Raw genomic sequence first — 13428 nt, 5'->3', positions numbered from 1 at the left:
ATGGGTAAACCCAGATTTATACGTTATATTTGTGGTGTGTTGAATTTACCTTGTGATCCCTTTGGTCCAATAGGTCCAGGAGGCCCAGGTGGTCCAGCAAAGAATGTTTCTGATTACCAAAAATAAAAATCAGATCATATTTATTTAACGTTTTAATTTATTTAATATTTTTAAAATAAAATTATTTTTTATTATACTGATGATAAGAATTCAATGTTCATTTCCATCAACAGTTGCATATAAGAATTGCTGCAAAACCTTCAACTAGCTGGAAATATTAATAAAACCAACAAAGATCTCAATACAATAATATGTATTTAGAATTAAATATTTCTTAGGAATTATCTAATATGCAGTGTCTAAAGCATAGGTCTCAAATCCAATTCCTGGAGGGCCACAACTCTGCACGGTTTTGCTCCAACCCTGATCAAACACAGATGATCCAGTTAATCGATGTGTTGAAAAGAGTTATGAACACCTTCATTAGTTGCATCAGCAGTGTTTGATCAGGGTTGGAGCAAAACTGCAGAGCTGCTGCACTCCAGGAATCTAGTTTGAAACATATGGTCTAAAATAACCAGGTTTACATGAACTCAAACGCATACCTGAAGTAGGTACAAAGCTTCCAGGTTCACCTTTTTCACCAGGAGGACCAGCTGGACCAGGTTCTCCAACACCTGAAAATCAAAATAAATAAATGATCAACATGGCGAGCTTAATGCAATCTGTAGGTAATGATTTAAGGCAATCTTAATGCTCTGGACCTGGCTTTCCATCATCCCCGGGTGGTCCTGGAGGTCCTGGTGGTCCTGGAGGACCGGGTTCCCCTGCTTCTGATTTCTCTGCTTAATTAGATTATAAAAACTGTAATAAGATAAAATCATAAAGAATGTAAAGGTAAACAGTAATCAGACTCACTCCCTGCACTCTCAGTGACTCCAGGTTTCCCATCCTCTCCTTTGTCTCCTTTATCTCCCTTTGCACCTGTAGACATTAAAATGTCAGTCAACTAAAAGATTTATTCTTGTTTTGTTTTTAAAAAAAAATAAATAAACATGTTATATTGTCTCACCAGGTGAACCAGGAAGACCAGCAGGACCAATAGGACCTGAGGGCAAAAAATAATCACAATATTATCTTAAAGATAAATAATTCGATTAATCATTCATTTGACATAAAATGTAGATTTTCCCTATTTCATGATACCTGATAGTCCAGGTGGACCAGCAGGACCTGGAGCTCCAGGAGGTCCTGGTGGTCCAGATACAGCCACCGTGTTAGCATTAGCGCCTGAAAAGAGTGATCAAAATATGATTTTGATGATGAATGTTACCCCAGATTCAAATTTAGGGCCAAAAATGATGTACAGTATCACTCACCTGCAGAAATGACTCTTCCAGGCTCACCGGCCTCACCTAAATAAAAAAAAAAACATCATGCATAATTCTTTCATTCATTCGTTTTCTTTTTGGCTTAGTCCCTTTATTAATCAGGGATCGCTACAGCTCAATGAACCGCCAACTTATCCAGCATATGTTTTATGCAGTGGATACCCATACACTCTTGCATTCACAGACATACACTATGGCCAGTTTAGCTTGATTTAGGTGATCGTGCTACCCACTGCGCCACCGTGACGCCCATCATGTATGATGTGACTTTAAAAAAATCTGTATAGTTGACAGTAGCTGGTTTTCCATCACCCTGTGTTACTGTCTATTTTGAAGTATCACATGAGAAATGACTGATGGAAGTGTCAAATTTCAAATGCAAATCCCTTAATTTGCGCAATAATAAGAGATGGAAACGCATTTGCCAAATAAACTTTGGCGTCGTGAACATTAGACCTCCCACAACACCAAACATAGTCCATTACTGTTGGATGGTAGGTTACCAATACTACAGCTAGCTGCTCTATCAACTTAATGGAAATGCACCTATTTCACATTTAAGGTTTGTTTACTTTTTTGCAAACTTTAATATGATTCACTTCACGTTAGGATGAAAACACGCGTAATGTCACTCGGAAGCTCTAGATTTGATATTTGGAATTAAATAAAAAGCAATGATTCAATCAAAAGAGATTACCTTTAGCTCCTGGTTGGCCTGGTGTACCTGGCAGTCCTATAGTGAAATAAGATAATAGGCCAAGTAAATAATGACAAATGAGAGATAATCTGAAAGTAAGAATTTGACAAGGAACTAGATAGGTTTTCGTAATATTTGAATTGAAAATCAAACCTGGTGGTCCTTGGAGTCCTGGTGTTCCTGTGCAGGTAAACAGTGTGCTTAAAACTAAATTGCTTTTTCTTTTCATTCAGTCCCGTTGAGCATTTTGTGTTCATAAATACCTGGTATTCCTGAATCTCCGGGAGGTCCTGATGGTCCTCGAGCACCAGGCAACCCAACGGGTCCTTGGTCACCTATAAAAGAGAATTGAAATTTAGATGCATGCTTGACAAGAGACTTATAATTTCCCATCGCTTAGTCTCAAAATTACCCCTAAGTCCTTTAACACCATCTGGTCCTGGTGCACCTGTGGAAAAGGAAGCAGGATGTGTCACATGACATTAGATCAATGACTTCATCTTATGACATCATACACAGCGATTTTCATTTCAGGACATCACTAAATGTTGACATCATTCATTTACTACTATTCAAGTCTTTCAAATTACTTTTTGAAAGATTTTTTTCATCATTCTTTAATTAAGAACAAGTTTTTGCTTGAAGCAGAAATCTTTTGTAACAGTATGATTAAAAAAAAAACAGATTTTGTGTCATTTTAGACTAATTTAGTGGCCCAGAAAGGAGGTTAAGTGAAAACTCAGAGTATGTTACCCTGAAATGAGAGAAACTTTTCTATTTCGAAATGGCACAGGTTTGTCAAACTCGAGACAGCAGGGTAAGTCAAGCCTGTTTCTGAAAGAGAGGTAACTCTTCCTCAAAGTCAGCTACCGTGGTAACTTACTCTGTGAACCTAACCTGGTGAGGAGCCGGGTTTATTCTCTAAACTCTAAGTATCTGTCGGTCTCCTCCCTTTTTTTAAAGACGAAGCGGTATTTCTCGCCCTTAGCCTTAATCAATTATACATTTCAGTCACACAAATAACAAAGTTAACAAAGGATTATTACTCATTCTAAAAAACAATTTTTAATACTGCTTACATTCTAAATGTCATATCAACCTTTACCGCCTGATCAATAAAAAGGCAGACACACAGGTGCACTTTTACATCTATTATAAACTAAATTTTTGAAATTTTATCTTAAACTGATCAATGTGAGTAAAAGTGGAAACCTTAAGTTAAACATTTCCACTGAACACTGAGTTAAGATTATCTGCATTCTTGTTTTGTCAAATGTGTTGTAGAAACTATAGGATACAGTAGCCTATTTTATGTAATTTTATGGGGAAAAGGGGAGCGAACAACTGTTGTCAGTTGACACGAAATGAGACACAAATCGTGAGGAGACGCATGATTTTATAGTTTACAAATTATAATGCAAAACAATAAACAGTAATTTAGTGCCCTGATCCATTTGTTTTTTGTAATTTCATATACACATAATTACAATTTGTTATATTATCATAGAGATAACCATGTAAACACTACAAATGAGGAAGACTTTTCTCCTCCTCAATCCCCTGGTCTGAATGCAGACACAGTGGATAGCGGTGCAACAGGTCTCTTGCCCTGTCTATTCCAACCATCAGCTCTGCTGGTAATCTGGAGGATTTTAAACATATGTGAACACAGCAGCACAGATATAGGCGATGTGTCTGAATGGTAACAAACTCAACTGATAAAAGACAAATGCTTGCTACAAACCAACATTATTGCTATATCTGCTCTGACAGCATCAAGGGGAAACACATGCAACAAACCCGTGACTAATGGAAACAAACACATAACCTAATGACCCTTCATGAACGGCTAAATACTGCTTGCCATGCGCGGACGGAGTCTCACCCAGTCATTGGGTCTCACAGCTTGGCAGGCCTGCCTTGCCTTCAGAAAGCACATGCTCTTAGGTAAAATTAAGAAGCAGAGTCTTCTCATGGGATAAGAAAACCCCGCAATGAATAATAATGAGAAACCAACATGTCATTACTCCACTTGCAGTTTTGCGCTACGTCACCGATTTTGATCCCGCTCCAAAAATTTTTTTAAACCCTGAGGATGAAATTAGCTGACAAAAGCTCCAATTTATCCAGTTTCCCACATAATTATAGCTGACAGGTGCTAATGTGTCTTAACTGATGCTCAACACTCACAAATCAGTTAACATTTCAAAAAAAGTACTCCAGGGTGTCTTGAATCTTTAAGTTCAGAACCTTTCAGTTCAGTACAATAGTAGTAAACACATTACTTTAAACTTTCAATAATCTGTGTATACGGCATGTAGAGCTCTGGGGTCAGGAAGCTCTCAGATAACATTATCCTAAAATATAAATTTTAGATTTGTTTATTAAAGGTAAATATAGGTTTAGGGTATACAGTGCATTGTTACTTGCAGAACTCTATTTAAAAGAAAGAAAGCCTCAGGCAGGTGATAAAAGGTAATGCAAATGAAACCCAACAGTATCGTCAAACAATATTCACTATAAAGAATAACTAAGTAATGCGATTAGATACTTTTTGGTGAGTAACTCAATATTGTAATGCATTATTTTCAAAAATAACTTTTCCCGAAACTGCCTTAGATTTTCTTTCCATCTGGTGTCTCTCTCCCTGATAAAACTCACCTGTTGATCCCTTAAGACCTTTCTCACCAGGAGGACCTGCTGGTCCAGGCTGACCCGGCTCACCTGTCAGAAAAAAAAGTTTGGTATATTGAAATCCTTATCATATCACTAATGCAAAAGTGACTTTGTATACCAACAGTTACTTATTTACTGACCAGTGGCGCCACGTGGTCCTCTCTCTCCCTGATCACCTAATTTAGTAATACAAAATAATCAGCATGTAAACTGCAGTAGTTTTGTCAATGCGTTTCTCTGATATCTACAGACCTTTGACCCCAGGTGGCCCAGCAGGTCCTTTATCACCTAAAAGAAAAACACAAGATTATAAAAACAAACTGTTCACTTAAAGTTCTCAAATGGGGAAATGTGAAGAGAATTTATGTTCACCCTTGGGTCCGGGATCACCAGAATCTCCGCGGAAGCCTTGGGGTCCAGGTGCTCCTGTAAGTCCCGGTACTCCTTGTGCACCTGCATCACCTGCAGCAGCAGCAAAACACGTTCACTAAATTTTGGTCCCTCTTTATCAATAACTTTATGTAAATGTCTGAGCAGATTGCTTAAAAAGAGTAATTAGTTATAGTTACTAGTCATTTCACACAAATAGTAACTGAGTTACATAATTATAAAAGTAAATAACTACCAGGGAAAGTAACTACTGTGTTACTTTAATCAAAATCTAATTTGTCAAATGATTATAAAGTAAATATAAAACATTGTACACTAATCTACACTGTTTAAATGTTGTTGTGTTGTGAGAGACAACATGTCCTCAACCACATATCTAGATATTATTTAGTTTAATTCTGTCTTAAGTTTTATTTGCTTTGATTTTGTGACTTTGTCTCCTTTTTTGGTAGCAGAGCTCACATTTTCACCTGGGTAGCTACTAATTTGTTGCTTCATTAGATTAAAAATACTTGTCACTGACACAGAGAGACTGTTTTTTTTTCCTGGCATAAGTTTCATGATACATAAAAATTATTGCCTTTCACCTCAACGAGTAAAAAGTAGTGCTTATACTGTATTTCCAGTTTGCAAATGCTACCTTTGAACTTGTTCGATTTGCCATCGCTCTGACTCCTGGTCATCGGTGTGTATCACTGACTGTGCGTGTGCTTGTGTGAACACTCGCCCTACTCTGCCTCTGATTGGCAAATGTACTCTATCTAAGCCAATCGTCATGTTCTCTGTTACACCACGTTCACAAACACACCAATCATCATCGCTGACTGGTTGTGTCCCGCCCCAGCCCCGAACGCACACCCACCCCAGAAAAAAGAGAGGTACTATGGCTGAGAGAGAGACGCTGGTTGCATGAAAACCGCTGTAGTATTCTCAATTATAGTAACGCAAATTTTGTATTGTCAGTAATGGTAATGGCAGTGTAATAGGGGAAACAGTAATTCAATTCATTAATTGTCACTGAAAAAAGTATTGACATTAGTAATGCAGATTATTTATAGTGCCATTATTCCCATCATCTTACCTTTGGGCCCTACGGGTCCTGGTGGTCCTGCTATCCCAGGAGCGCCAACATCACCAAATGAGCCTAAGATCAAATCCATTTTGGTATTATTGCAAAAAAAATGTACACACAGATGTATGATAGACAGATTTTTACACTGGATATACAGAAAAATGAAACATGAAAATCCAGTTAGAAGAAAAGAAAAGAAGTAAATAAAGTAATAAATTACAAGAAGGGCTTAAAGATATTGTGTGAATAAACTCTGATAACACAGACGTGTTTCTTTTGCATTGCTAATCCAGTGGTGTATTCATTTCTTAGCCCATACCCACCAAGCAATTTTGTGACATCTAGCATGGATCTCCTGGCCAAAACCAGGCTGAAAATATAATAAATGTCTAACAAATAGCCCAAAATTAGACTACTCATTATATAGATTGATTAAACAGAGATAACATGTGTACTTATTTAATTCTGTGTATTTGATCACTAGTTTATTTTTGGGTTATTCTTAGACGTCTAATAAATTAGACAGCTCAAATTTAGCCCTGTTTTAGCCAAGACCTATGTGTTTAGATGTATAATAGTGTGGAAATATAAATTTATATAATCTAGTGTCAAATAGTGTCCTTAGAAGACATTATAGACGGGACATCTTTGTCTAAAATCAGACTTGTGATAAAACTTGCACACTGCAGACCACCAATAGGCTTCCGCAGACACATAGACTTCTTGAAGACACTGTACGACTGCAGATTAACCAACACGTCTTAATAAAGAAATTCTTCAGCTTGTTTAAGTCTCCTGGACTGGGTTCTCTTCTCTTTCAATTATTTATTTTTATACAACAATAGACATCTAGAAGACAACTTTTAAACACAAAAAATGTTTGCTGGTTACTGTTTTACACTCAAGTCTTTGCCCATAACTACTGTATATACAGACAAAACTGTGAGGATGGTACATTTGACACCTTAAGCATTCAAATGTGTGGATATTTTCTTTCATTTGTCTGTTCTTAATACTATTTCCTTATATGATTACTTAGAAAAAATCATTTTGTTAACTATTCTACACTCTTTAATAAGTCTGAGCAGAAACTTTTTCAGCTTGGGTATGAATGTTTCTGTGTATCAAGAATGGCAGTTGTTAAACCTTTCTCTCCTTTCTCCCCAATTCCTGGGGGTCCTGGTTCTCCTCTGGGACCCGCTGGACCTTCACGACCCCTCGGTCCAGGTAAACCATCACTTCCTGATTCACCTGTGAATAATAACACACACAATTAAATGCTAGAGTCCTCAATCAAATGTCTTCAGCTGTAATGCCAGGCAATTTAATGGCAGAGGTTACCCCTGGGTTAGGAGCAGATCTACCAAACAGGTCCATAAAAAGCACCAATAGGATTTAAAATGGTGTGAAAACTCTAATGGCAGATGGCTGCTTCTCACTTAGGGCTTTCTATGCTAATGAGGGAGAGATCATCACTAACGATGATGACACATACAAAGGGAGACTGTCAAAGTGCTTCTGCGGACTGTTTTTATCAAGTGTGATTATAAACAAATATTAATTATTTTTACCATTAGAGGCTGGTTATTTTCACACACTGTTGCCACACAATTGTGTTTACACCTCTTATAAAAGTGATTTTTGCATAATAAGTCCCCTTTAAATAAGTTTATTTCTGCTTCAAAGTACTTTGAAGACTACTTCAAAGTATAATAAACAGCATATGCTTTAGTTCCATGAAGTAAAGGAAACACCTACAAATTAAGATGCAAAGTTCATCTGCAAAAATCACCTATTATTAAATTACCTGCGCATTTAATAAATACCGTTGGTAGATTCTATTTAATGCTAAAACAGGGTTTATACTGGTTTAAGCTGTAAGTAAGTCATTCATTAATTTTTGTTTCGGCTTAGTCCCTTTATTATTCTGGGGTCGACACAGTGGAATGAATTGCCAATTAATCCAGCATATGTTTTAAGCAGCAGATGCCCTTCAAGCAGCATTCCAACACTGAGAAACACCCATACACACTCTTGCACACACACTCACATACACTACAGACAATTTAGCTTATTCAATTCACCTATAGCGCATGTCTTTGGACTGTGGGGAAACTGGAGCACCCGGAGGAAACCCACACCAACACGGGAAGAACACGCAAACTTCTCAAAAAAATGCCAAATGATATTTAATGACCACAGAGAGTCAGGACCTCGGTTTAATGTCTCATCTGAAAGACAATGCTCATTGACAATATAGTGTCCCCTTCACTTTATTGGGGCATTAGGACCGCACCTTGCTGGCCTCACTAGCACCACTTCCAACAGCAACCTAGTTTTCCCATGTGGTCTCCCATTCAGGTATTGATCAGGCTCAGGCCTGCTTAGCTTCAATGAGTAAATAGTCTTAGGCCGCAGTGTGAAGGCGGATTTATACTTCTGCGTCAAGCGTACGCAAATGCTATGGTGCAGCTTATGCGTGGATGCATAGCTCTCGCCGTGGCCATCGGCGTCGCTGACTTGCACCTCTCAAAAAATGTAACAACACGTCGCAACGATGCATACCACAATCCCTGTGATTGGTTAGCTTGAAAGCGCAGACGAATGTGGGCGCGGTTAAGAGCCCTGCAAACCCTATGGAGCGATTGTTTACTAGTGTGGAGTCCTGTGAACGAGCTCCGGATAGAAAGTTTTATTTTGCGTTTACCTCATGGTTAAACTTGTTGCACGTCCGCCGGTTACTGCCTCAAAATGAGCGCGTTTGAACCACTTGTATATTAAGAAAGCCTTTAAAAAATAAAACACCAGCGAAGAAACTCGACACAGAGGAACATAAACACCTCACTGCCAGCCAGTTTCGGAAGTGTTATAGCAGAGCAACTGAAACAGCAAGCAGAAGTATGAACGCACAGCTACACGTGTTGCATGCGTCATGGGTCACGCTGATCACTTGATGCAGAAGTATAAACCAGGCTTGATATGACTGTGGCATAGTAATAAATCTGCCTATTTGTGCATCATACCTGCGCTCCCTTTGGGTCCTCGAGGGCCTTCCTGTCCAGGATGACCAATAAGACCAGGAGGACCTGGAAAAATGACTGTAATGTCAGCTGGAGTACAGGTTCATTCTGGGTCTTCTAGTCAGCATATATCAAGTCAACAGTATTCACTTGTTTACAGCATACGTGAAAAAATTAGATAAAATACAGTAAGCTGGACAGTGTTTATTTTTCTAGTTTATTTTCATAGTTTTATGCAGATTGTGTGTTTTTTGTGATATATAAAGGTTCTCACCTGGAATCCCGGGAAATCCTGAATCACCTGTAAAAAGATTTGTGACATGGTGGTGATTTTTTTTCCAGATTAGTAATTAATACTGCTCTGTTACAGTTTTAATATTTTTGTTACAAATTTGTGTTATTACTGTTGTGACATTGAGATAATATAACTTTTCTGTTTGCAATATGTGACTCCGCTGACATTGTTGTCCAAATATCTTTATGTAATCATGATAATGGGTGATAATATCATAAAAAATGTTGATAAATTTGACTCATTTGATACATAATATACATAGATTTATGATATTATTTGATTCTGTGATTATTTAATTATAATACATTTGTCTTGTGTGATAATCAGTGATGATCAAAAATACGCTTCATGATAATGTGCAACATTATGAATATGAATATGATACAGTTGTGATGTTGGGATATTATAGTTTGGGAGAGTTACTGCTGTTTGGTACTGTTGTGACATTTAAATATTATTATTTAATATGTGGGACTGTTAATGTTGGCATTTATATTATACATAAATATATTCAGTTGAAGTCAGAATTATTAGCCCCCCTGTTTATTTTTTCCCCAATTTCTGTTTGATGGAGAGAAGATTTTTTTCAACACATTTCCAATCATAATAGTTTTAATAACTCATCTCCAATAACTGATTATTTTATCTTTGCCATGATGACAATAAATAATATTTTACTAGATATTTTTCAAGACACATCTATACAGCTTAAAGTGACATTTAAAAGCTTAACCAGGTTATCTAGGTAAACTAGGCAGGTTAGGGAAATTAGGCAAGTTATTGTGTAATGATGGTTTGTTCTGTAGGATATCGAGAAAATATAGCTCAAAGGGGCTAATAATATTAACCTTAAAATATTTTATAAAAAAATTAAAACTGCTTTAATTCTAGCCGAAATAAAAACAAACAAGAGTTTCTCCAGAAGGAAAAATATTATCAGACATACTGTGAACATTTCCTTGCTCTGTTAAACATCATTTGGGAAACATTTAAAAAAGAAAAGAAAATCAAAGGGGGGCTAATGATTCTGACTTCAACAGTATATAAATGTAAATATATAGAGAGATAATAAGTGTGACAAATGATACTTGTGCAGTGTTGTGAAAATAAATTACTTGACATTATTGTGACACATTTGTGATAACTGGTGATTTATTGTTAATAGTGTGCAACAAGATTGATACATTTTTAATTGGGAATAATTATCTTGGTGTTGTGATGTATTTAAATATCATGATATGTTTTGATTACTGTGCAGTATTTCAGGTATAGTACATTGTCTTGAATGATATTGCAATTTATTTGGAACCTTACTCTCTGAATTTATCTGAATTTAACTCATCTGAATTTGTATAGTTTGATTTCTTACCTTTAACTCCAGGAGGCCCTTGGTCTCCTAGAATAAATTTGCATTAAACATATGCATTAGTAAATCTGCTTTACACTAGTATATAATTTAAACTACAGTAAGTATATAATATAGTGTAAATGTTACCTTTAGGTCCAGGTTCTCCTCTCTCTCCCCTGAGCGAAGTTGCCAGCGATGCTATAATAAATCATAACAAATATTGAATTGTAAATAAATGTTAACTAATGTTAACCAAGAGAGTTGTATGCTGCAGATTGTATATTCCCCCTATGCTGCAAACAATTATATAACAAAAATCATGAATATTAATGTTTTTAAGTAACTTTAACCTTAATAAGTTAATCGTGTGTCAACTACATTATTTCATTCATTTTCCTTCGGCTTAGTCCCTTTATTTATTAGGAGTCGCCACAGTGGAATGAACCACCAACTATTTTGGCATATGTTTTACGCAGTGGATGACCTTCCAGCCACAACCCAGTACTGGGAAACACCCATACACACTCGCACACTACAGCTAATTTAGTTAATCCAATTCACCTATACCACATGTCTTTGAACTGTGGGGGAAACTGGAACACCCGGAGGAAACCCACGCCAACACATGGAGAACATGCACACAGAAATGTCAAATGGCCCAGCCGGGACTCGAACCAGTGCTTGCTGTGAGGTGACAGTGCTAACCACAACCAGTTCAGATGGCTAGAAAAGTTCTGTTGACTTAACCCAAAAAAATAAAGGCAGCAAGAACATTTTAATATGACAACCACCTCTGATGGTGTCCGACTGCAGCTCTCTCAGGATAGCTCTCTGCAGGATCAACGAATCTTGCCCAGCAGGTTCATAACCCAGGTTTATCGTGTTACCAGATTGGACCCCAGGAATGTCGTCAGTTTTCAAACCGCTGGTTCGAGGAGAGGTTCCTCCACCATCGATAGCATCCACACGAGCCTTCAGCCTCCTCAGCTGCTCACCTAGATAAAGAAATTATACAGGAAACTGTCAAAATACAAGCCACTGTAAATCCAACGCAATGTCACAAACATTTTCATTTAGCAGCTAATTTGTATTCATTTTCCTTCTGCTTAGTCTCTATTTCAGAGGTCACCACAGTGTAATGAACCGCCAACTATTCCAGCATTTGTTTTACACAGCAAATGCTCTTCCACCTGAAACCCAGTACTGGAAAACACCCATACACGCTCATTTTTACACACACAGTAATGCACTATAGAGTTGAAGAAAAGCTGGAGAAATAGCTGAAGAAAGCTGGAAATTGAAACCATAGTAGTCTTCCATATTATTTTTCCTACATTTCAAGTCAATGGCTACAGGTTCTCAGCTTTCTTCAAAGTATCTTCTTTCGTGTTCAACTGAATAAAGAAACTAAATTCATCTTAACTCACCTGAGGGTCAGAAAATAGTAAGTCAATTGTAATTTTGAGGTGAACTATCGCTTTAAGAGGTGTTGTTAGGCATAAAGTATACCACAGCTTTACTGTAAATCACAGGGTTTATTTGTTTTATTGTTATTCGATGTACATAACAAGGTTTTTACACCTTTCTGTTTCAGAACAGTCTCTGATTTGTACAGTTTCTGGTTTGCCAAGCAACATGTATGATTGTAGATTAATTTACAACAGCTTCAAACTCAGCTCCACCAATCAGAAACTATCCATTTTATAATAAAACATAACATACCTAGTGCGATCAGTCCACAGAGGAGTCCCAGCAGAAGGAGAAGAGCAAATAACAAAGCCAGAAGCCATTTCCACCACGAGCAACACGTCCAGAATCCACATCCAGCGCCGTCGGAATCATCTTTACGAATATCTGTGTGGCATATTACAATATAAGACTATGAGCCACAAAAAATCATAACATCTTCATTACGAGCTGAGGTTTATAACACTTTTATATGTTCAGGGAGTAGATATTGTGTAATTATATGGGGTGACGTTAAACATCTACCTGCATATGTTGCTTTGTTTTTTGTTGAGGATTTGGAACCTGAAAGCAGATTAATGACAGTTTTAATGATTGAATATTAATAGAGGATTAGTTTGTACTGTCAGGGATTTTTCTGAATGTACCAGTAATGGTGGTGGTCTGTGGATCTGTGGCGCTCGAGATCATCTTTTTCTCCCTCTTGAGTGAATCTTCAGAAAACGTGTCTGTAATAGAAGAAACATAATATAATATAATAAATTTTAATATAATATTATATAATGTAATGTAATATAATGTAATATAATATAATGTAATATAATATAATAAAATATCATATCATATAATATCATGTCATATAGTATAACATAATACAACATAATAAATATAATATAATAAATATAATATAATATAATATAATATAATATAATATAATATATAATATCATATAATATAGTATAACATAATATAATATAATAAATATAATTAATATAATATAATATAATATAATATAATATAATGTCATATAATATAGTATAACATAATATAATATAATATAATAAATATAATA

General features: G+C 36.5%; 1 protein-coding gene across 9 annotated transcripts in view; it reads right to left on the bottom strand.

Moving 5' to 3' along the window:
- col17a1a (collagen, type XVII, alpha 1a) overlaps positions 1-13428 on the bottom strand; it is a 38115-nt gene that overhangs the window by 7084 nt on the left and 17603 nt on the right. For 3 of the 9 annotated variants that reach the window (XM_087235761.1, XM_087235762.1, XM_087235763.1), the window contains 24 exons: positions 13004-13084; positions 12882-12920; positions 12612-12743; positions 11681-11884; positions 11037-11087; positions 10911-10937; positions 9250-9336; positions 7373-7477; positions 6236-6298; positions 5137-5226; positions 5017-5052; positions 4905-4940; positions 4750-4812; positions 2501-2536; positions 2352-2423; positions 2242-2268; positions 2089-2124; positions 1380-1415; positions 1207-1290; positions 1073-1108; positions 919-984; positions 765-842; positions 606-677; positions 50-109 (listed from right to left, as the gene is read on the bottom strand). In XM_087235761.1, coding sequence (XP_087091887.1) covers positions 50-109; positions 606-677; positions 765-842; positions 919-984; positions 1073-1108; positions 1207-1290; positions 1380-1415; positions 2089-2124; positions 2242-2268; positions 2352-2423; positions 2501-2536; positions 4750-4812; positions 4905-4940; positions 5017-5052; positions 5137-5226; positions 6236-6298; positions 7373-7477; positions 9250-9336; positions 10911-10937; positions 11037-11087; positions 11681-11884; positions 12612-12743; positions 12882-12920; positions 13004-13084 — 1617 coding nt within the window. Of the gene's footprint in view, positions 1-49; positions 110-605; positions 678-764; positions 846-918; positions 985-1072; positions 1109-1206; positions 1291-1379; positions 1416-2088; positions 2125-2241; positions 2269-2351; positions 2424-2500; positions 2537-4749; positions 4813-4904; positions 4941-5016; positions 5053-5136; positions 5227-6235; positions 6299-7372; positions 7478-9249; positions 9337-9520; positions 9548-10910; positions 10938-11036; positions 11088-11680; positions 11885-12611; positions 12744-12881; positions 12921-13003; positions 13085-13428 lie in introns of all 9 variants that reach the window. The other 6 variants (NM_001145565.1, XM_087235758.1, XM_087235756.1 and 3 more) reach the window with 3 other exon arrangements.

Source organism: Danio rerio, chromosome 1 (assembly GCF_052040795.2).
Source record: "Danio rerio strain M-AB ecotype USA chromosome 1, GRCz13ab, whole genome shotgun sequence".
In the NCBI taxonomy this organism is placed as follows: domain Eukaryota; kingdom Metazoa; phylum Chordata; class Actinopteri; order Cypriniformes; family Danionidae; genus Danio; species Danio rerio.
This window is presented reverse-complemented; position numbering and strand designations above follow the sequence as displayed.